Source organism: Haliotis cracherodii, unplaced genomic scaffold, assembly GCF_022045235.1.
Source record: "Haliotis cracherodii isolate W230 unplaced genomic scaffold, xgHalCrac1.p SCAF_5, whole genome shotgun sequence".
NCBI lineage: Eukaryota > Metazoa > Mollusca > Gastropoda > Lepetellida > Haliotidae > Haliotis > Haliotis cracherodii.
The window spans coordinates 50,862,308-50,886,263 of NW_027266308.1; the positions used below are offsets into that span (position 1 = coordinate 50,862,308).

A 23,956-nucleotide genomic window follows, 5' to 3' on the forward strand; every position below is an offset into this window, starting at 1 on the left:
ATATTGGATCGTTTTCCTTAAAATCAGCCCCTTGCTGATAGTGGATGTGGAACATTGTGCATTCATGGAACCCGATATTTGTGTATTGAGGATTTCATTATCCAGGTTAGTTTATGTGTAGTATTTCATATACTGTATATATGGTCTTGTATTTCTTAAGAGGTGTTAGATTAATGCATCAGTGTATAATTAAACTTAGCTGGTAGCTAAAGTAAAGTAGGTATTTCAACTATCATTACAGTTGGTTGTATGTAGAATTTATTTCATTTCAATCTAAAATGTATCATATTGCATCTATACAGTATGTTATCTTCTTAAATACTGCATTACTAGTATACACTTTACTAAACTAAATTATTATTTAAACATGTTCTAAAACCTATAACTGTCTGAACGTGGTATGAAATAAGAAGGTATATATGGGAGATCGGTTGTTTTTATATCTTATTTTATATTGCCATTATTAGTATTGTCAAGGTTGTATTTCAACTTGTTATAGAATGATGTGACCGTAAACAATCTTGAACGTTGCTGCGAACCACTGAGTTAAGCTCATTGCCACACAGTGGTAAGTGGGGAACATAATTATATCTATGGTTCAAACTAATAACTAGTGTATTGTTATCCTTCTAAATTAATGTTTTTTTTAATGTAATGTATTCACAAAGTATTTACAAATGGCAATTTTAGATAGTTATTCAGAAATAGTTTACAACCTGCTATTTATATTTAAGGATTTATTCATGCTAGTGCTAATGTGCTAGCTGATAAGATGAAGTCATGTAATTGTGTTTAATCTCCAAAAAGGCAATATTATTATGTTCTCCTACAAAAATACTTATGATGTTTGCTTTATATTTTCAGGGTTTACTATGATTATTATCTACTCTCTGAATAAAGATGGATGTCATGTGAACTGACGAGTAGCGTCGTGTTGTGTGTGCCCCACCAACATCCACCCCATAACCGCTACTACACTTACAACCGCTGGTATGCCCGACCCAGGCTCATAAGTTCAGGGGGCGTCACGCAAAAGACACGCAAATGTATGTATGTATGTATGTCTGTCTGTCTGTCTGTCTGTCTGTCTGTCTGTATGTATGTATGTGGCGACGAACTGGATGAGTGGTCAGACTCGCTGACTTGGTTGATGCAAGTCATTGTTTCCAAATTGCGTAGATCGATGCTCATGATGTCAATCACTGGATTGTCTGGTCCAGACTCGATCATTTACAGACCGCGGTCACATTGCTGGAATATTGCTGAGTGCAGAGTTAACAACAAACAAACAAACTAACAAACAAAACAACTCTCAGTGTGTCGATTTGAATGATAATGAAATATTTGACAGATGTTATTAAGATCTGTTGGCACAATCCCTTGCGATCCCGCCTTCCCGCGGCAAGGGAGTTAACCAGCTATAAAAGTCCAGTTTCAGCCCTTGCCGAACTAGGCTGGAATTTCTGGGCTCGATCGTAGCGCCACTAGTTGCTATTACGAGTTATGTCCGTTCTATGTCCCTCCTATTGACCAATCAGATTCTACGTCCCATATATCACTTGCATTTGCTTCAAACAAAATGGCGATCTGATCGATAAGCAAAATCTGTATATTGTGATAAAATGGCTCTTACTTTGAACAGATTTGGAAATTTGGAGTTAGATTTGGAGTTACGTTCACCTTAGCGCTACGGCTGTCTAAGTCTATGTTAAAGTACGGGAGTATGATTGCTTTGTGGAACAGGGCCCAGTGCTGCAACATGCGTTTCCCACAACAATCTCTTGTTACATCTCCCATTATTTCATGTTACCCTTCTGAATATGTCTGCATCAAAGAGTTTATATTATATTTAAACATTAATGTGCTAAAGTCATCAGCGAGTGTGTAATTTGCAGGTGAAGCTACTGTGTTGTGAAATTTGATGTAGTCACACTGTAGATTATATACAGCGTATTTCAATTTAGAACCAAGCACAAATAACGTCATATTTCCAATGTATAAATAAGAGAGATCTAAAAGGATAACTCTTTATAAACAATCAGAAACATCCATTCTTCATTGTCATGGTAGAATCAATTGTAACCATTTCCAAACGGTAGGTTGCGTCACGGACTTGTATAACCTACAATATAATCTACATTCAATTTCCAAAAATCGGACAGCCTTCCATATAGCAGGATACAAAAGATCAGCAGTTATCCCACTTGTGGCAAAACAGGCAACTGGGTATTTCAGGGAAGAAGTAATCCCTCTAACCATTATGACAAGAATGGAAGATGCTAGTTTCTTCTTAGTGTTCGCAATTAAATTCTCCATATGCAACAAGTCATTGCCAGTTTTCTCAAGTTCAACATACCCAACAAGCTCACCAGTTACTCTGTCGTAAACTAACCCCTCAGACACTTTCACCTCATCTTGAAGAATTCCAACATAACTCATCCATTCTTCCTGAAACATTCCCAGCTGGGCTGCTTCATTCCTGAGATGTGACACAGAGGCATAGTTAAAGCCACATTCAGCAGGTAACCAGTGTGAATAGTCAAACAGTGTTCGACTGCTTGGTAGGGAGATAAATCCAGCATCTCTGGTGGCATCGTATGCTTTTTGGCTTTTGCTTCGAATATAAAGGCACCACTTAATGATCATTGGGTGCCATTTCATTTGCCTTCTGTCTGTCAAACTTACACATTTCAACTGCTGATCCCAGAAAAGCCTCTGTAGCGAGTTCTCATCGGGGAAGGCCTTTTCAACATCAACTGTATGTTTCTTCAGCAATCCCAAAAGTTCAACATTGTCAGTTTCATTAAGTTTCTGTCCTTTCACAGATATGCTCTTCCATATGCTGCGTCGAATCTTGTCAAGTTCAGTTTGCAGGTGCTGTGTTTTATCTTTCATCACCTTAATCTTAGATATCATCATGTCCTTGGACATGTGTTTATGGGGTGTGGTTTTCTTCTCAGAAAATGATGATTCTTGCTGTTTTGAACGTGAAACTTTCTTTCGAAGTGTGTTTCTATACAAACTGCAATGGCTACACCTTTTTCTAACAGTCAACATGGAAGACTTGGTTGATCGAATGGTAGAGTGGTACTCAATATCATCTCGCTTCGCACAGAAATCGGCTTCATGGTATGCAAGAACTTGGTTCGTCCTTGTGTAGGAAGTACTCCATTTTGGCATTGTACTGGTGAACTCTTCCTCATGATTTCCAACACAAACATCCCAAAGTTTGAGTCTATCAAAGAACTTCTGAAGGTCTCCAAATGACATCACAATTTTGGGAAGACCCGTCCATATATCATGTTCTCTGTCAATCACAATCTTGTGTACAAGCAGAGAGGGAACTAATGATGATCTTATGTTCATACACAATTTGACTGTTGGAGACTCTCCATGATAATGTTGGACAAGCTGGATGTTATCATCAGTTATCCTTGAAATTGTGAAGTCGGACAATGCATCAGTATGGCTCTTGATGTCATTCTTCAAAAATTGAAATAACTCAAACCTTCTATCCCTCCATAGTTTCTCGACAATTTTGTCTAAGTCCACATGTGATTTATAGCAGAAAACTTTATGTAAAATGACATAGAACCTATTAGCAGAACTGCAGTCTGAATCAACTTCTTCTGGTTCTTCAGTGGAAGTGTTGTTGCGAGTACCTGATCCATGTCCAAGGTAGAAGGCATCCCAGGCTTCACTCCATTTAGCACCAAACTCATCTTGTGAACTGGAACAAGATATTTAGAATAATATATCATCTCAATTGGATTGGCACATAAAATTAATAAAAATTATTTAAATGTGACAAAAAATTATATCAATTGGCTTTACTCTAGGCTATTACAAGCAGCCACATAAAAACATTGCCATACAAGTGCAATACCCTGGAATGTGGCATGTAACTCCATTTCACCTCACATACTTTACAACTAATGTAAATGATTAAATTTAACAACAATCAATAAAATGTCCTTAAATCAACTTGATATATTTTCTATACTTTGCAAAAGGCATGTAATATACCTAGAAAATAACAAACCTTTCCACAATTACTTGATCATCTGTTCTATGATGGTTCACTTGAGCATGGCTGTGGTCTCTGTCCAATGAAGTTGTCACCTTTGAAGATTTTCTTTTATAGTGCTTCTTTTTCTGGCCAATACCTGGCATTTTCTTTCGGCGTGGCATCTGTAAATGGAATATAATGCACCTGTTTTATCATTCTTCATGTTAAATCAACAAGAATGTACTCATGTGGACATGTAGCATTATTTATTGACAGTTGAAACCTATAATTATAATATAAAAACATACAGATCATATTATTGCAGAAAAAGTCTTGGACATAATTATTTTACCAGTTAGTGAATTACACTTCAGAAATTAGGAACATGAAATATGGGCTTAAATAGAATATGCTATGAATCATTATTTTTCTCCAACACCTACCCATGTGAAACATTATTTGACATGAAATGTATGTTTCAAGTGGGAATTTATAGTAGATTTCCTTATATTTTAAGCTAAATTATAGCTATTTTTGTAACATTAATTACAGAGTATTTAACAAATGTTTCGTAATTACAAAACCGCATAGTTGCTTATTGGTATATAAGGTATTAGTTGGTTTTTTTTGGGGAAAAAAATATCTATCAGAATAAAAGTTTTAGCACGCCCAAATTGTGCGTGTGTGTAAAAATTTCCGAGTTTTCTTGCATAAACATCGATTTTCATGGACTCGTAATTCGTTGTGAAATAACATTATCAAAGAAGTTCTTACACATAACTGCTGTACAGATAGCATATGTTCAGCACACCCTTGTAACTAAGGACTTTATTGGATGATAACGAAGGAGATAGCGAAATAAAACAGCCAAATATCACGATTTCACTTGTCTGCCATCTTGGATGCAAGACGAAAACAATGGACCGGTGTGCACATATCTAAAGACAGTTGAAACAAAAATAATTACTTTCAGAAGTCTTATTTCGTCCCGAATACCATTACACAATATATAAACAAAATATCCACTTACCTTTCAAGTCTGTATATAAGCGAAATACACGGGAAATTCGGATTTTTTGAAGCGATAAGCGGACAAAAATTGAAGAGCTGGTCAGTGAATCTACCCATGAGCCTTGGCGATGACCCCCCGCAGAGGTGGAAAAACAATCGCCGATGACCTGAGGCTATCTGTTGCGTTTCCTATCCAGGTTATATAGGTCCGTGGTTGCGTCAATGTAATTGAGTAAAATTTCTCCATTTGTCTAACATGCGGCTCATAACGGGATTTATTGGTGAAGATACAGTTGGTAAGATACTAAATCTGTACGTCACACGTGTGTCGTACAAGGTTGACCTCGTTTTATTCGTTTTGATTGGATAACCGTGACCTCTGTCACATCGGGACTACTTTTTCATTCATAAAATATCGCGAGACGTCATTCATTTTGAAACTACAAAGCAGAACTAAAGCAATCTCATGAGAGCGAGAGATATTTACAAACACTTTATGAAACCAAACAAGATAGTCACGCGCATCAAATTCGGTTTGCATTATATATAAGTTATGCATAGAGCTTCTGCAGACATTATATAGGCCTAATCGAGCTATACAATGTATGACTACCGATCAATAGATGGAGGGTCCTTATGAGCATTTGCTAACACAACTGCAGGAACATATTGTTAATGCGTATGCGTAAAAATGTCAACAATGCCCATATTTGGGCATATTTTAATATTCCTGCGCATCCAGATTTTGCAAATGGTTTCAGTTTGATCTGTCAACGAATTGACACACAAGTGTGTAAGAAAAATGGTATCTAACGAGAACAAGTGTAGTATTCTCTATAAACATCTCTCTTTAACCTATGCTAATTATGTTTCCTATCAACCCATTGCCAGTACCAGCCCACTGTTTTGAAAAAATCGATCGAGGCATCTTGATCGCAATTATGCCATTGGGCGGTCTTTCCGTATCGCGTCCCGAGTTTATAGTCTACTAGTATATATCCGCGAAGCCGCGGTGCTACATCCATACTTGAACAAGCTATACATCATAAATACCTAATTTATTTCTGGTACATTCAAGTAACTTAATTAGTTTCCTCTTTTCCATGACGGGAGGACTGAAGGGAAACGAATACACTTTGGGAAACGGCTTTGAGTCACACGCATAGTGAACAGCCTGACTTGCCGCTCTTGCCAACATTTGTTTCTCCCGGTCTGCTGAAGGCGTGACACCTCGCCATGCTGTGGAAGAGCATTGCCATTCTCTCAGTTGTCCTTATATGTTACACATTCCTGTCAGCGACAGTGTTTCATTATCTGGAACAGCCAAATGAAATCCTTGTGAAGGAAAAGACACGGGAATTTCACATGGAATTCCTACGTAAGTAATTATTATATCGAACATGTTTGAATTAATATAAGCATTGATCATATTGATTGGGGGTGAAGTGATGTGGGGTTTAACGTCGCGTTCAAGATTATTGCACTGATATAGCAACGTGCATTCGTGTGTGTGTGCGTGCGTGCGTGCGTGCGTGCGTGCGTGCGTGCGTGCGTGCGTGCGCGCGCGAAGGCAAGCCTTTGAACCCGTGACGAGGGTGGTGGTGGGTGGTGGAGAAGGATTGCATTTATTGTATAAATAATTAGGTGCGAGTGATCATTAATGTTAATCAGTTAATGAAACTAATGTTATTCAATGAGTGATACATTTTCCATAATCACGAGTACTAAGTGGATTCTTCTTTTTATTGCCCAGTTTCATTCTAGACACATTAATTTGAAGATACAAAGCTGAAGTAACAGCCTGGTTCCCTGGGGATGCTGCGCTGGGGCTATACTGGCTGGGCCCCGTCTCTAATATCACAATATAGGCGCAAGTTGACAACGTGCATAGGGAGTCTGGAACCAGCTTACAGGGTAACACCAGTCAAGCTCCTCACAGCGATATCCCGTTCGCGGTGCTGCCTGTACTATCGCTGCCAAGCTCCTAACAGCAATATCCCGTTCGCGGTGCTCTCTATACCATCGCTGCCACCAGTCGAAGCTACCCACTGACGGCTACAACCATGCTTGGAGATGAGTGAGTGAGTATGGTTTTACGCCGCTTTTAGCGATATTCCAGTAATATCACGGCGGGGGACACCAGACATGGGCTCCACACATTGTACCCATGTCGGGAATCGAACCCGGGTTTTCGCCGTAAATAGCGAACGCTTTAACCACTAGGCTACCCGACCGCCCCCTCTTTATATCAATGTCACATAGAAATTTACTCTTGTTTTAATGAAACAGGTTTTGATATTTGTATTATGTATTTAATCATGAGATACTTTGTTTAGTCTGACCATGCTGAAAACATTATTTCGCTAGAGTGAAATAAATAAGATTATTAAAATCACAAAGTGAAATATCACGTTTTGTCACACCTACAGTCAGTCTGCCTCATTGACACTATGGTTTTCTGAGTAAGGCCATGAAGATCACAAAGAAAATATACTATGAAAAAGACTTGTATTTTTTTGTCAAATGAAATGTGTATCTCATCTTGTGGTTTACTAAAGTTGATATTTTGACTTGTGGCTGTGTCTCTCATGAAAATATTACCTTTGTCAGATCACAAGATGAAATACATTCATGCTATCATCGTTACTTGACAAGGAACAAATTCCCTCTATGTATTTACATTTTTTTATATTTCTTGTCTTGATTGAACTATCAAAATTATCAGAATGATCACACCACTTGACTTGATTAAATAAACTAAAAGTTTCAAAACATGTTTGTGTTGATAAAACCAGATGTATTTCACAATTAAACAAAGGGAATAAATAAGTTATGATTGAAATACCCATGAGAATTACACAACATTCAAAAAAATATTTCTGTTTATAAACTGGGCGGCAAAAGAAAGTCTAGGTCGAGTTCCATGATCGATAACAAATAATAAGAAGAGGTTTTGTTGTGAATTATAAAAAAATCTAGGGAGGGGTAACAAATGCTTGATCAACCACAGTTTGAATGGAATTGTGCAATCACAGTTAATGGAAGCTCAAGGTAAACAATGGTGGGGTAAGAAATTTCATTTTCAAAAGTTGTCTGAAATGTCACCAAAAATTTGTCAGACACACTACAAGTTCATTGTCGACACAGTTGCCTTCAATAGCGTCTATGACCTCCAGTTGCCTCAATGCATGCTGTGATACGCCGCCTCATCGATGACGTCAGTCTTCTGATGACGTGGACTGGAATCCGTTGCCACTCGTCTCTCAGGGCCTGCTGCAATTCTTGTCTGTTGACGGAAGGGTGATGGCGTGCTCTAATCTGTCTGTCAAGATGGTCCCACAGTTGTTCAATAGGATTCATATTGGGTGAGTGGGCAGGCCAGGGCAAAACGTCAACGTTCTGCCGGTTTAGAAAGTTCCGAGTCAGTCTTGCAGTATGGGGCCTGGCATTGTCGTGTTGAAATAATGTCCCCTGCTGATGGTTTTGAAAGAACGGAAGCACAACTGGCTGCAACACTTGGTCTCTGTATTGCACAGCGTTCAGGTTTCCCTGTATAATCACCAAATCAGTCTTGTGATCTCCACAAATACCGCCCCACACCATGAATGGATGGACCTCTCGAATACACGCCGGAGCCAAACGTTCCCCTCTGCGTCGATAAACTCGTTCTCTGCCGTCATGTCGAAACAAGTTAAACCGACTTTCATAAGTAAACAGCACTCGACGCCAATTTCGCAGTCTCAGGCGTCGATGTTGAGCAGTCATTACCATTCCTCGGAAAGGAGGATACACTCGGATTCCAACAGCACGAAGTCGTCGTAGTACTGTACGTTGGCTAATGGGATGTCCCAACGCTGTTGCTGCCGTCGCCGTCGCCGTTACGAATCTGTTTCGCAGGTGAATGAGCCGTATCTGACCGTCTCCCAGTGGTGTTGTCACTCGGGGTCGTCCGGTTCTAGGCCTGTCCTGTCTCCTCCCTGTCCGCCTGTACCCTTGAATCAGCCTGGCTACTGTCAATGGTGTACAACCAAACATTCTGGCAATTTGGACCTGTGTTGCCCCATTTCATCTATACCGATGGCTCTCTCTCTCTGCTCCTGAGACAGTCGTGGCATTTCTTTTGTGTGCTTTCATCACGTGTGGTTATACCCTGCAGACGAACGCATTTATACAGCTAACATGCACGTGCAGTTTATGCCATAAGCGGGAAACCTGTTTCACCATTTTTTTTGTCACCGCACGAGCGCCGCCAAAGGTGGCGTGTTCGGGTGAGGTGTTTTTTGGTACCTGTTCCTGGGCAGTCATATTCCCAATACCCATATTCCACTATAATTATCGCTGTTTTTAGGAAAATTACAAATTGCCAACCTATACTTTCTTTTGCCGCTTAGTTTAGTAATCTTAATCTCAATTTAGGAATGTGCAATATTCGAATACAGACTGTTAAAGAGTTATCTGTTTCTGTACATTACATACAGATCACATGTAGAACATTTACTGGCCATTAATTAGTTGGGATTTTGATCATTTCATGACATGATTAATTTGGTACAGAAAAGTAAATGTCATTTTGGTAAAAATATTGTTTACAAAATTGTAGATCAAACTGTACTTCACTTTAAATATTTACGCACTCTTTATGTAATAATTCAGTTGAAATATTTCACCTTATGCTATCTAATCTGTCAACATTGACAATTAAAATAACTACTGTTCACAATAACACAGCAGCACTAGTAGAACTAGAAGTCTAATATTTTATTGGAATGTATTTGAATCCATTATCCTCAAAAGATAAATAAAATGAACACATCAATTTAGTTAGTTTCTCACATCTATCTAGATATGGTCCAAAAGTCAATATTTTCTACTCGACTTCAAATACAACTCGCAAAGTTATTCAAACTCACACCTTGACTAAAACACATAAATAAATAGTTTGGGTTAATGGTGTGTAAACAATGAATTATTCTTTATACGATCCCAGAAGCAGGGTTCATTCAAGGAATTGCTTTACATGGGCCCTTTATGTACTTCTTTCAAGTATTCCAGGCGTAGATCTACGCCCATACAGCAGTATGTTAAAATGCCACATTGTATTTGAAAATGTGGGCCTTTTTTTTCAAATTTAGGGGCTAAAAGCAGAACCACCCTAAAACTACCCTGTCAGTAGGATGTGTATACAGTCTGTTCAGCTACAATAAACTGCACTGGGAGTTACCAGGTGGTCATGCATATTTGAAATTGAAATCACAACAGAAAGGCCAGACTCACTCGCTAAATACATCAGTAAAGAGACCAGGTAACAGTAGAATAGTTCGTCAGTGATAAGATTATTTTTTTTAATACTTAGGATAAATGTTGCCGTGATAGTACCGGAATGGTTAAATTGTCACAGTTTGTCCCGAGTGCGTGCCTTGTTCACATCTCCATGTGTATCATGTGCTACCTTCTGCTCTCCAAGCCTCGCTTTCAAACCGGAAGTAGCGAAGTGTGAAAAAGGTCAAAAGTAAATACATGTCGGGTCCGCCGTGTTTGTTCGCCTACTGGAGGCGGCCATTGTGCAGTCATTTCCTGGGTATATATAGCGACAGCGCAGCATACCCAGGGAACCAGGCTGAACTCGTAATACATTTCTGTAAGGTTCCATTACATTCTAGATTTCGTTTCAAATTGTTTTTTTAACGGTCAAATCAGCCGTCAACCTCCACAGTAGAAGTCTCTGGTAAATATGAAGACAGGTCATATTTGTTCACATCTTAACAAGCAGCTCCAGTAAAAAGTGCATCCCGACCTTTTGTTCAGAATTCAAAAATCCTTTTGTGCAAGGTGTAATTTGTTCTCTCTTTGTTTGGGACAAGGGATTCTTTGCTGAAACATTATAATAGAATAACATACATTGCCAGACTAATTGGATATATAAAATCCAATTTTGTGCCAATAACTCGGTACTGATTGCTAGTGTCAGCTTCATTATGTATATGATTGTAGTGCCAGACATTCTGTTTGGCAGTTTATTACTTTTTTTTTGTCGTGTTTACAACGCTGAATCACACCAGTCAGGTTTTTAATGTAGCACATATCAGAAAAGGTGGATGCATGGGTTGCTGAAGACCTATTCTAACCCGGATCTTCCCGGGTCCTGAAATTAGGCGCAGATGCATGAGAAATTAGCGTACTCATGTATATCATAATTGTTACGGGGCGGTCGGGTAGCCTAGTGGTTAAAGCGTTGGCTCGTCCCGCCGAAGACCCGGGTTCGATTCCCGACATGGGTACAATGTGTGAAACCCATTTCTGGTGTCCCCCGCCGTGATATTGCTGGAATATTGCTAAAAGCGGCGTTAAACCATACTCACTCACTCCTAATTGTTACAGAACACGTTTCGCTGCCCCACCCTGTGGTGACTTCATGCTGTCTATAGTCTAAACAAGTCACATTTTCATGTACATTTCCTGCGAAATGACTAAATACATTAAACAAATCAAGTAATATAATACAATGTTTCATTTATAAAGTAATACTCCGGCTTCAGGATTAGCCCCCCCCTCCCTCCCCCCCCCCCCCCCCCCCCCCCCCCCGGCCACACACACACACACACACTGAATTCCTTCCTACAGTGTCCTGCTTACTGCGTGTATTCTACAGCACAAATACATGTTACAGCTGCCCACAGAACTAAATGGTAATTCCACAGAATATACAATTTATCCAAAGACGCTATATCGAGGAACAGTGTAGTATGCATTATTCTGAAGGACTGAGGAATGATGCCTGTGTTTGATTTTCAGGTAACTTTTCGTGTTTAAAGACTGGCGATCTGGAGATCTTCGTAGAGCGAGTGACGGCGGCGTACGACATGGGCGTGGTGGCGACAGCCAATAAGACGTCGGAAACTAACTGGGACTTCGCAAGTGCTTTCCTCTTCACCACGACCATTATTTCCACGATAGGTACTCATGTTAGGGGCCGGTCAGTTATTATAGGGGAGGGGGGTTTGGATTGGGCTGTGAGATTCATGTGAGTGTCATGAAGGAATGACTCAACGAAAGGGGGGTTGTCGCCAAAAATTATCACAACTATGGACATCTCACCGGCCCTCCCTGCCCCGTTATAAATGGCCAGTCCCTCAGCTGCGAACTCGAAGCTATGTATGCTCCACTTGTACTCTCCGAGGTCCCTGTTCGCAATAAATAGGCTGGAAACTGGCAGCCATCAGCCGTGCTTTCAATGTTTCCCAGTCTGTGATTAGCAGACTATGGAACAGGTACCAACAAATCCAAAATGCTGACGATCGACCCCATTCAGGGCGTCCCAGGTCAACGACATGAGTACAGCATCGATTAATCGATGGCTGTACGAAATTGAGCTCAAACGGCGCATGAAATTGTTGCAGACTTTCATCAGGCTACCGGTGTATGAGTTAAGGGTCAGACGATTAGAAATCGTCTATATGTAGTTCACCTCAATGCACAACAGCCACATGTTGTGCCTCCCCGTATTGCCAACGGACGCCAATGATGTACACAACGTCGAAACTTGTGTAATCGTTCGCTGGTCACGTGTCATGTTTTCAGATGAGTACCGATTCCACTTTGGGTGGGGGTGGGGGTGGGGGGTGGGGTCGGGTGTGTGTGTGTGTGGGGGGGGGGGGGTGTGTGGCGGGGGTGGCATCACCATGACTGAGCGAACCCCACTCCATTCTGTGCAGGAAATGGTTATTGGACAGTACTGTCCATCTTCCCGAGGCAAGGAAGTTAACTGACTATACAAGTCCAGTCATACAGCTACTTTTTATGTATGTGCATACAGATTTCCAAAACTTGTAAGCGTAAAGAAATATAAAGTTGGAAGTTAAATCATTAAAGTAACCTCCTATCGTCCAGTACAGTTGGCGCACTGACGTCACACAATAAAAGTACTCTTATATTAAGGAAGAATCACAGCTTGAACTGTCCGTCCTTTGTGGCGCTGTCCGTCATTGTCACACTCAATCCCGAGTTTGGTCAAATTCTACCAGTGTCCGTGTAATAAAGTCTCTATATATAATGATACTTGTGTCTTATGTTCGATCCCATATTGTGAATCTGTGGCCTTGTTACGCCATTACTTGGTAGTGTTCCAGCAACGATGCGGCCGCCGCCGCGGTCAGCAGTGACCTGGCACCATTCGCTGCCAGGCTGCCTCACCAGGAACACTTGGGATAACGTGTCCCAAGTTTTCAAAGACATGTTTGGTCTCAACTCAGCTTGTCGTCTCGCGAGGGTAGATGCTTTTCTGTGATGAAAGCGCCCCCAGAAGCGCAACATCCATAGAATACCGATCCATGCTTGCCGTAAAAGGCGACTATGCTTGTCGTAAGAGGAGACTAACGGGATCTACTGATCCAAAAACGTCAACTATAAAATTTCCCACCTTACGCCTGTCGACCTCCAAGATCGTTGGCGGCCATACTGTCATACTTCCCTACCGGTTGTAATATCATACAACTATTACTAGAATCTAATATCACTTATGTAATTTTGGAAAATTTAAGTTATTTCCGAGTATCCCTTACTTCTTTTTTTTTAAAGAGTATATTACAGCCGAAACGCTTATAGAATGTGTCTTTAGCAACGACCCGATAGTATAGGTATCGGGTGGCCAGGCTTGCTGACTTGGTTGATGCATGATCGTATCCCAATTGCGCAGATTGTTGCTCATGATACCAATCACTGGATTGTCTGGTCCAGACTTGATTATTTTCAGACCGCCGTCATATAGCTGGAATATTGCTGAGTGTGGCAATAAACGACAAACAAACAAACAATCACACCGTGAAATAACACATTGCTGTACAAGGTTCAAATGCTTCTATGATTTCAGGCTATGGCCACATCGCGCCGACCACCTTGGCTGGACAGGTTTTCTGCATATTCTGTGCCCTGTGCGGAATTCCTTTAAGTGCTGTGTTCATGGCGGCAATGGGTCAGAAACTGAGGTATCCCATCACGAAGCTCCAGGAGAGGCTGGTCACAAGCCGATCTCACCGTGTCCTCAGATGTGTCAAAGTCTGCCTGTGTGTGGTGCTGGGCTCCACCCTGTTCATCCTCCTGCCCTCCGTCCTGTTCACATTGGTGGAGGGGTGGCACTATGGCGTGTCCGTGTACTATACTGTTATAACGCTCACTACTATAGGATTCGGGGACTATGTAGCAGGTAGGTATGATTTTGGATTAACGTCTTGCAACCCTATCTTCCCGCGGCAAGAGAGTTAACTGACTAGTAGTCCCGTTTCCACCCTTCCACCCTTCCACCCTTGCCGAACTAGGCTGGTATTATGGAGTTTTGGCTGGACTAACGAGTCCACGCATAGTCCAATCAAAATCGCGCAACGAAATCGCAATCCGGTTCGCAAACTGTCATGCAGATTTCGGTCGATTGCAGGATTTGCAAAACATGCGCACCGCCAACTCGCTGTCAACAGATATTTTCCTAGTCTTTTCATGTTTTTTGTCAAGGTGTTCACGTGAGTTGATGTACTTTGGGATTTAAGACCCGTTTTATCACCATATAGATCTTGAATATCGATCAGATCGCCTTGACTTGGCGGCGCCATTTTGTGTGAAGCAAATGCAAGTGATACGAGAGGTGGAATCTGATTGGTCCATCGGAGAGGCATAGAAGGGACATAGTTCGTAATAGCCACTGGTGGCGCTGCGATTGAGCCAAGAAATTCCAACTGGACTTTTAAAGTCAGTTAACTCTCTTGCCTCGGGGTCCCTTCGGCACGCCAGAAACCTATGATTGTGGGTTCGAATCCCGGTTCGCCCCGATTATGTTTCTAGGTTTGTCAGCACTATACCCGTGCTCGTGGGTTTCACCGAAGTGGTAAACGTCTGAGACCTGCATCATTTCAGGCTTTCCTCCCACATTAAGCTGACACGCCGTGATATAACTGGAATAATGTTAAAAGCTGCGTTAAACCCAACTCACTCACTCACTCATTGGTCATATACATGTGATGGTGAGGAAATCCACCACGACTTCATTAGATTACTATAGTTGTTACATCGAGCATATAAAACAAAAGTCAACAAAAAACACGCATCACCTTATCGAAATGGCTTACCAGGCCTCACAATCATTAAAACAATTTTAACATTTGTCTTTTTGTCCATGAAATCTATAAGAGAACACTGCTTGAAAAACATTACCTGAAAACTCAGCTATGTATTTGAAAACACAATGCCATTTAGAAAGTGGTCAAATGTAACAAATGTTATATTTGGTAAAACACTTTCTCAGTTAAGTACAGATTCTCGTTCTTTTGGGGGTTGAGTCCCGCGCCTCACTCTGGCGGTGTGGGTTCGAATTCCAGACGGGACTCAACCCCAAAAGGTACGAGAATCTGTACTTTTCCAAGACAGTGTTATCCCAAATATAACATTTATTACATCTGACCACTTTCTAAATGGCATTGTGTGTTCATAGCTTTCGGCCATGGGAGCCGTGCCAATTTACACTTGTCAGATGGGTACATAAAGTACTTGTCAAGACTACCAGTTGTCGGAGTTTCATTTTGTGGAAGCCTCGGTGGCTGAGTGGGTTAGATCGCCGACTTAGTACGAGAATCTGTACTTTACCAAGTAATTGTTATCCCAAATATAACATTTGTTACAGCCCATGTATAGACTTAAGACAGCATATCCCATCATATTTACCTTCTTTGTGAATGTAGCAATATAGGCGCAATGCAGTGTTTCGTCTTCTATATTACCCTCTATATTCATATATACTTATGGTGAAAATAAGAGACCGTTCATGTAGTCGTCACATTTAATGACACCTGCAGTTCATTACTCCCGGGTGAAAGCCTCAAAGCGCTACGTATTTGCGGAAATTGCACGCGGGTAGGATATTGGCAAGCCTTTGTCATCCATCCACCGCAGTGTAACTAAGACAATGTTTGGATATGTTTACTCTGGCTTGTAACAGCAGGCATTATGACGAGACAATGCATGGCAGTAACGCACAAACTGCAAACACGTGGAATGATAAAGACAAATCAATTTGTGAAATGAAGTATGTGACAATGCGGCATGGTCGCAGGGTGTGAAACCGTAACGTAAGATGCAATGCGCCATGGATACATTCAGATCATCATCAAGCACAGACGCGTATAGGACCATCCCAAAGGTTGGTGCTCAAAGGATAGGTCGCGGGATCAAAAGTCGTCTCCCTTTGGTTGGCACTCTGATGGCCACTTATCACAAATAAGTTAATAATTGAGTGAACGCGGGGTGATAGCGTTAGGTTGTTGCGTCACGCTGGATCATTGATGAACCGACTCGTGAAGATCCGGGTTAGAATAGGTCTTCAACAACCACAGCTTGCCGTAAAAGGCGACAATGCTTGTCGTTAGAGGCGACTAACGGGATCGGGTGGTCAGGCTCGCTGACTTGGTTGATGCATGTCACCGTATCAATCACTGAATTGTCTGGTCCAGACTCGATTATTTATAGACCGCCGTCATATAGCTGGAATATTGCTGGGTGCGGCGTTAAACTACAAACACACAAACAACTTGACAAACAACAAGATGGCCACAGTCCTGTTTAAAGACGCGCTTACCATCAGTGGGCCATACGACTGATATAGTGATTGCACTGTGATGGTATGGGTTTGCAACACATCCTGCTACAGAACAGTGGCAATGTTTGAATGTAAGGAGATTGTTTATGTGAAACAGACCGTGTCATCCACGCCATTTTGACAAGTTTATTCAGGGACTACAACGATCTTAGCTACTTAAGATTGTCCCGGACCAGTTGTATGTTTTGATTGGAGCTTACAATGATCTTAGCCTACAATCGCTTTGTGCAAGTGGATTACGATCGTAGCCGAAGCCTAAGATCGTGATCTTAACAATAATTTTAGCGCTAAGATTGTTCTGTGCCAGTGGACCCTGCAGCGCCCTAGCGTCTGGGCCAACTTTTTGCAGCAACAACGACCCTCACCCAATGCATGCCAAGACGACGCCAGGCAGCTGTCCAGACCCGTACCTCCACACTAGCATTCTGTTCCCAGCTGTGAAACAATCACACCTTTACCGTTGATTCAAAACCCATGATGAAATCGTGCATGTTATCTACTTATATGTTCAACCTATTTATGCTGCTCCATCTTTGATAGGGATTCTCTTAGCATTCCATGATACACAGACCTGATTCTCCTGATGTCACGTGTGTATTTACAGATATATCTGATCAACATCAACAGGGAGGAGTATGCCACGCGGACTAACACAGAATAATGCAGACCATGTTTTTTGACATTTTGAAACTCAGATACGAAATTAAAAACACTACAGACGAGGTAACCCATATCTTAGCTCCATGTGCCACCATTTACCACAGTAATACCAATCAACTTAGGGACCGACCATTTTATATCCTGGAGATGCCTGTGACTTTCACCCCCAAAAATACTGTACCAGAAAATACTTGCTTGAAATGATAACTATGCTTCAAACTGTTGAAAAAGAAGTTGTCAGCCACGAAAAGTACTTTGTTGCAAGATTTTATAAAAAAAATATCGTTTTTTGTTTTTAAAAAAAATATATCTGGTTTTGCAGCAGTTGCTGAAAAAATACTCACACATCCTCCTATATGAAGTGATCGGTTCCTAAGAATTTGTGAACCACAATGCAAACTATGGGTGTGTTCCTGTTGCAGGTCAGCAGGCGATGCCGTACCGTCACCTATATCGTGCTGTGGCTGCTGTGTGGGTGGTTCTAGGTCTCGCGTGGGTAGCCCTGCTCATCAGCGAGATGACCGGGGACATCAATGACAAGATCGTCAAAAAGGAAAAGAAATGCAGTACCAAACATGTCAGTGTCAAACTATGAAAACCAACTGTTAGTGATTAAACTATGGTTTATGTCGTCATCAGCAACAGCCAAGCCAGGACAGAGCGGTCGTTGAATAATGAATTACGCCGCAGTAAGCAATATATTACAGCTATAACCCGGCTATAAAACGATGGTCACAATCTCCACGGATCCCCATTTAAGCCAGTTTGGGAGCAAATTTGGGACACTATTCCTCGCCGGATTATACACGTCGACCACAACACAACTCAGAATTTGCTGGTGTGAGATGCATATGTTACAGACAATTCATGTAGAGGCGGTGACCCAGTCGTTTAAGACATCGGAATTCGCTGTGCAGAGTTTTGTCCCTTAGGCGAACCAGGAACCTGTGATCGTAGTCTCGAATCACGTTCCCCTGATTTCAAGCTGACACGCCGTGATATGTATGAAATTCTGCACAAAGCGGCATGAGACCACTCACTCTCTCACAGCGAGGCGAATTAAAGCGAGGCATTCCCAAGCCTTGACATGATCCACTGGTCTTTGGTTCGAATCCTCCATTAATCCCGATTATGATCCTTGGTGTGTGGTGATAAACGTCAGTTAGATGTGAATCAGTGTTTTAATTCAAAGTGAGAGAGTTGGGTGTAACGTCACTTCCATCAGTATTCCAGTTATATCACAGAGTGTCAGCTTACTGTGGAAGGAAGCCACGACATGATGCATGCACGGGTATGGTGCTGACAAACCGAGAAACATTATTCGAACAGGGATTAGAACCCATAATCACAGGTTTCTGGCGTGCCTAAGGGACGCAACTCTGCATGTCGAATTCTGGCGCCTTAGACGACTGTGCTCCATCGTAGTAGTGGTTGTGGTAGTAGTAGTAGGAGGAGGGGTTGTGTCTGTAAAATTTGTAGTCGTATCCCACACATTTACCATACTTTTTGCCTTAATAACAAAACTGAAATGACATGTCTTTCAGGTGGATGAACAGGACGAATTTCAGATGACACCTCTCGAGTCTTCGAAAATGTGATAGTGAAGTGACGTGTTTGAGATACAAGACCCCGTGTCCTCGTTCTGTGGGTGGAACTATGGGTGCTTGGGAACCTTGATTCTATTGGTGACTCTTAACCCTCGTTCAACCAGGTTTCCTGACGGAAGTAGTGATATAATCAGTGTACCGAAGCAGTATAGCATTGTGATACCAGTATACCTCGATGAAGACAATGCACTCTTGATACCAGTATACCTCGATGAACACAGACTGTTTAATTGATGCCAGTACCCCACGATGAAGACGATACTGCATTGATACCAGTACACCACGATGAAGACAATACTTTCTCTTACACACCTGTGGATAAGAAACCCATTTGAGATAACTGGTATCAATCATATGTGTGAGATCAAATTCCGGGCCAGTGATTGGCTACTCCATGGTGATGGTCAGATTATGACGGACTACTTTCCAGATCGTAAGTCATTGATAAGTTGCTCGTGCTTCTGTCGAATGTCCACCTACGTCTGTGTAGAACGTTATGGATTTAGAGTGTTAATAGATATATTCCTTTGTTATGGGTTTTCGGACGCTAAGAAACATTCGCTTATCACAAGAACCGTAAAACATCTCATTCCCTTATCAAAGACAGCTTTATTTAAAAATCAAGCCATCATTTGAGTATTTACAATGTCTGTTGACACCACAATCCTCGTTATAGCGGGAGTAATTCGCGATTCACATGACCGTATGAAAACGTTTGATGTCCGAAAACATATATATATATATATATATATATATATATATATATATATATATATATATATATATTTATGCCTCTCCTCTTCAACCCTCACTTCATATTAGCCAAAGTAAAATTACTGTGTGTTTACAAATCTAAATATCGCATGAATTTCAAAAATAGCACATTAGTGATCACGGGAACATTCACCAATGATAAACACCAATGATAATTCTGAAACGTCGCCAAGGAACCTGGAATCGTTTAGAATGTGTTTGAAAATACGCAAACACGAAGTGCACTTTCCGCCATATTGGATAGTGTTTACTAAAATCACGTTTCACGTATGTGGTTATGAGGCGCCTATTAGATCACGTACATTTCAAACGCAGCTGGGATACATGCATCCCTGAATTCCTCATACAATTTAGAATCAAATGACAAATGGTCTTTGTCACCAATACAAATTATCGAGATGACATGAAGCTAAATAAATTAGGTGTGGAAACGAACAGCTGTGCTCGGAAAACTGTACTTGTTGCAATGTAAACAAAGCAAAATTCAGATTTTACACTCTCCCATTTTTAGAAACCAATTCGTCTAATTGTTGCATATATTAATTAAAATACATTACAATGATCAGGGAAATTTCAACACACATTGTAAAAGTTTCCGTCCCGTGGGACACAATGACTGATGCAAAGTCACGCACAACGACGACGGCAGTTATCTGCAGTTCTGTCAAAGTCTTCCGCTGTTGTTCTGATGTGACGTCTATTTCGTCTGTATGTTTTGTCACTGCTAGTTGTCACCTTGTATGATCCTGGTGAAGGGCCGACTGCTGTCACAACAGCAGGATTCCACCCGCTCTTCTCCTGTACTCTGACATATTGTCCCGGATTCAGTGGAGGCAACTCTCTGCTTCCTTTGTCGTAGTAGTACGTTTGGAGATATTGCTTGTATTCATGTTGTCTTTGAAGCAGGGAGTGATCTTTTACTTGTGGTTGGGGGAGTGCTTTTGACACAGGCAAGGGGCTCTTCGGGCATCTGTGCTGGCGTAAAGTTCACTTTGTCCACTGGTGTATTTCTGTACTCAAGCAGGGACAAGTAAACATCTCTTCCACTTGCCTCTGCCTTTTTCAACATCATCTTGACTGTCTGTACTGAGCTTTCGGCTTGACCATTCGATTGTGGATATGTTGGGCTTGATGTCATGTGGGAGAATTCCCATGCCTGTGAAAATCTGCGAAACTCAGTACTTGAAAATTGTGGACCGTTATCTGTCAAGATTTCATCTGGTATTCCGTGTCTAGCAAAGACTGCCTTCATTGCTGTGATAGCAGTTTTGCTTGACTAGTCAGTACGTTTCACAATTTCTGGTTACTTTGAAAAGTAGTCCAAACATAACAGGTAATCACTGTTTTTGTATACAAACAAGTCTGCACCAACTTTAGCCCATGGTCTTTCTGGTATGTCATGGCTTTTTAGTGGCTCTTTCGTGTTGCTCTTTTTGTTTTCATTACAGATTGTACACTGAGATACAAAATCTTCATTATATATGTCTATTCCAATCCAGAAGAGTACATCTCTTGCTTGTTGCTTGCATTTCGTTATTCATGGTGGGGTTCATGAATTTTTTGTAGCATTTCTGCTTGCAGTGCCCTTGGAATAACTAGTTTGTTTCCATTGAAGACTAGATCCCCAACTACAGTCAGTTTGACACTAATATTCCAGAAGTCTTGTACACAAGCTGGAACATCTTTCCTGTCAGACGACCAACCAAAGAGAATGACAGATTTCAGTTGCTGTAGTTGTGGGTCATCTGCTGTGGCCAACTTGAATGTCTCCACTCGAGATGAAGTCAAGGGTAGTTGTGATATAAAGTTCACATCAAACTCTGTCTCATCGAACCAATTGTCATCAGCTGGGAGATATATGCTCTGCTCTCAGCATCAGCAACGATACATTCTTTACCTGGACGGTAAGTAACCTGTAGATCATATTTCTGCAGACGGAGCAACATTCTCTGCAATCTTTGTGGAGCCTGGCTCAAAGGTTTTCGAAAGACTGCTTCAAGTGGCTTGTGGTCTGTTTCTACACGGACAGGTTTTCCATATATTTATTGATGGAATTTCTCACACCCATGCATGCATCCCAGCATCTCCTTCTCGATCTGTGCATATCTCTTCTGTGCACTTGTTAGTGATCGTGATGCAAACGCAACTGGCTTTTCAGCTTGTATGAGCATTGCTCTTAGTCCTTCGGAACTGGCATCAGCTGACAATGTCACTGGTTGAGTGACATCGAAGTACTGAAGTACCGGAGTGTTAGTCTCTTGCTTCTTCAAATTCTTGAAGTATTTTCTCTGGGGTTCTTCCAGTGCCATGCAATGTCTTTTGACATCAACTGACAATGTCACTGGTTGAGTGACATCGAAGTATTGAAGTACCGGAGTGTTTGTCTCTTGTTTCTTCAAATTCTTGAAGCATTTTCTCTGTGGTTCACTTTGCCAGTGCTTTGTTCAGTGATGTCATATGGTAGTAAACATTGTTGTACATATTTGGTAATTTCTTTGAGGTGAATTTTATAAACTCGGCATCATGCGGGTTCTTTGACCTTATCTAGTTTGCACTATCATCATCGCCTTTGTGATCAACAGATGGCGGAAACGTTTTTAGGCTTAGGTGTAGGGTCACATTATTTGTGAATAGTAAGCAGTACTTCGGATGACGTCACTCATGACCGTTGTGTTATGTATTAATGCGCCACTGCGATTTTAGGGTGTGTAAGAAACAGATTACTAACCTCGTGCCTGTTAGATACCATTTATCTTTCAACTCGTTGTGAGATAAATGGTACCTAACAGGCACTCGTGTAGTAATCTCTATCTTTTGTTACCAGTACCCAATGATGAACACAATAAAATAACATTAGTACCAATAAAGCACTTTGAGATCTGCTATTGCAACCGAAGGAATTTAAAAGAGGAAAACATACTACTCAAAAGAAGCTACAAAACATTCGATTTGTTCATATGACTATAGTTGATCTCTAATGACTGGTGGGTATGCTACACACAGCCCAGTCTGTCTTACAGATCGTGAAACATAAATATCCAATACAGCTCATGCACGTCTATGATAATGGGCAAGTCTAGTTTACTGCAGTTTCGGGTGAACAGTCTCTGGGCTCCTTTTTAATTACATATTATTAAGATAATTAATAATTGTTGTTTTTGTAATATTTTCAGAGACTACATGTATGTTAGTCTACACATAGCCTTCCACGTTTGTTCCACTTGTTGTAAGTAGTATATAACATACGGAATGACTGTCAAGTCAAGAGGTCAAAATCCATGACATTTGTGGACGCGAATGTTGATTTAGCTCCAAATGTTTGTTTGTTTGTTTGATTGTTTGTTGTTTGACGCCGAACTCAGCAATATTGCAGCTATATGACGGCGGTCTGCAAATTCTCGAGTCTGAACCAGACAATCCAGTGATTCACATCATGAGCATCGATCCAATCAATTGGGATACGATGACATGTATGAACCAAGTCAGCGAGCCTGACCACCCGATCCCGTTAGTCACCTCTTACGGCAAGCGGGGGCACGGGTGGCCCAGTCGTCTAAGGCGCCGTGATTCGCTGTGCAGAGTTGCGTGATACCCTAACCGACGTGAATCGATGACCTAGGTCATAAAAGATCAACGCCATGGGACTTACATGGCGGAGGAAGAGCAATATAGCAGCGGTTTTGTTTGACTGCGGTATGTTGCTTAATGCTGGGGGGCACGGGTGGCCCAGTCGTCCAAGGCGCCGCGATTCGCTGTGCAGAGTTGCGTCCCTTGGGCACGCCAGAAACCTATGATTGTGGGTTCGAATCCCGGTTCGCCCCGATTATGTATCTAGGTTTGTCAGCACCATACCCGTACTCGTGGGTTTCACCGAAGTGCTTAACGTCTGAGACCTGCATCACTTCGGGTTTTCCTCCCACATTAAGCTGACACGCCGTGATATAACTGGAATACTGTTAAAAGCGGCGTTGACCCAACTCACTCACTCTCAGTCAATCCAGCGATATAGGCGCAATGCAGTGTACATATAGATACTTATGGTGAAAATAAGAAACCGTTCATGTAGTCGTCACATTTAATGACACCTGCAGTCCATTACTCCCGGGTGAAAGCGCTACGTATTTACGGAAATTGCACGCGGGTAGGATATTGGCAAGCCTTTGTCATCCATCCACCGCAGTGTAACTAAGACAATGTTTGGATATGTTTACTCTGGCTTGTAACAGCAGACATTATGACGAGACAATGCATGGCAGTAAC

At 41.5% G+C, this 23,956-nt stretch overlaps 2 protein-coding genes across 2 annotated transcripts; one reads left to right on the plus strand and one right to left on the minus strand.

Moving 5' to 3' along the window:
- Nucleotides 1-2,061: 2,061 nt before the first annotated feature.
- Nucleotides 2,062-5,128, minus strand: LOC139443731 (uncharacterized). Its single transcript, XM_071224660.1, has 3 exons — nucleotides 5,040-5,128; nucleotides 4,043-4,191; nucleotides 2,062-3,730 (listed from the first exon to the last, which is right to left on the minus strand). The coding sequence occupies exons 2-3, from the start codon at nucleotides 4,189-4,191 to the stop codon at nucleotides 2,062-2,064; spliced, it is 1,818 nt and encodes a 605-aa protein (XP_071080761.1). The 5' UTR covers nucleotides 5,040-5,128.
- An 890-nt stretch (nucleotides 5,129-6,018) lies between these two features.
- Nucleotides 6,019-19,035, plus strand: LOC139444084 (potassium channel, subfamily K, member 16-like). The gene is made up of 5 exons (XM_071224993.1): nucleotides 6,019-6,398; nucleotides 11,813-11,974; nucleotides 13,887-14,219; nucleotides 17,738-17,892; nucleotides 18,860-19,035. The coding sequence occupies exons 1-5, from the start codon at nucleotides 6,257-6,259 to the stop codon at nucleotides 18,911-18,913; spliced, it is 846 nt and encodes a 281-aa protein (XP_071081094.1). The 5' UTR covers nucleotides 6,019-6,256; the 3' UTR covers nucleotides 18,914-19,035.
- Nucleotides 19,036-23,956: the final 4,921 nt, after the last annotated feature.

What these genes read in the sequence shown, in the direction of transcription:
- LOC139443731 (XM_071224660.1), bottom strand. Translation starts at nt 4,191, where the DNA reads ATGCCACGCCGAAAGAAAATGCCAGGTATTGGCCAGAAAAAGAAGCAC. An exon ending in GATCAAGTAATTGTGGAAAG is followed by an intron (nt 3,731 to 4,042) that starts GTTTGTTATTTT and finishes ATCTTGTTCCAG; the next exon opens with TTCACAAGATGAGTTTGGTG.
- LOC139444084 (XM_071224993.1), top strand. Translation starts at nt 6,257, where the DNA reads ATGCTGTGGAAGAGCATTGCCATTCTCTCAGTTGTCCTTATATGTTAC. An exon ending in ATTTCACATGGAATTCCTAC is followed by an intron (nt 6,399 to 11,812) that starts GTAAGTAATTAT and finishes TTTGATTTTCAG; the next exon opens with GTAACTTTTCGTGTTTAAAG. An exon ending in AGAAATGCAGTACCAAACAT is followed by an intron (nt 17,893 to 18,859) that starts GTCAGTGTCAAA and finishes CATGTCTTTCAG; the next exon opens with GTGGATGAACAGGACGAATT.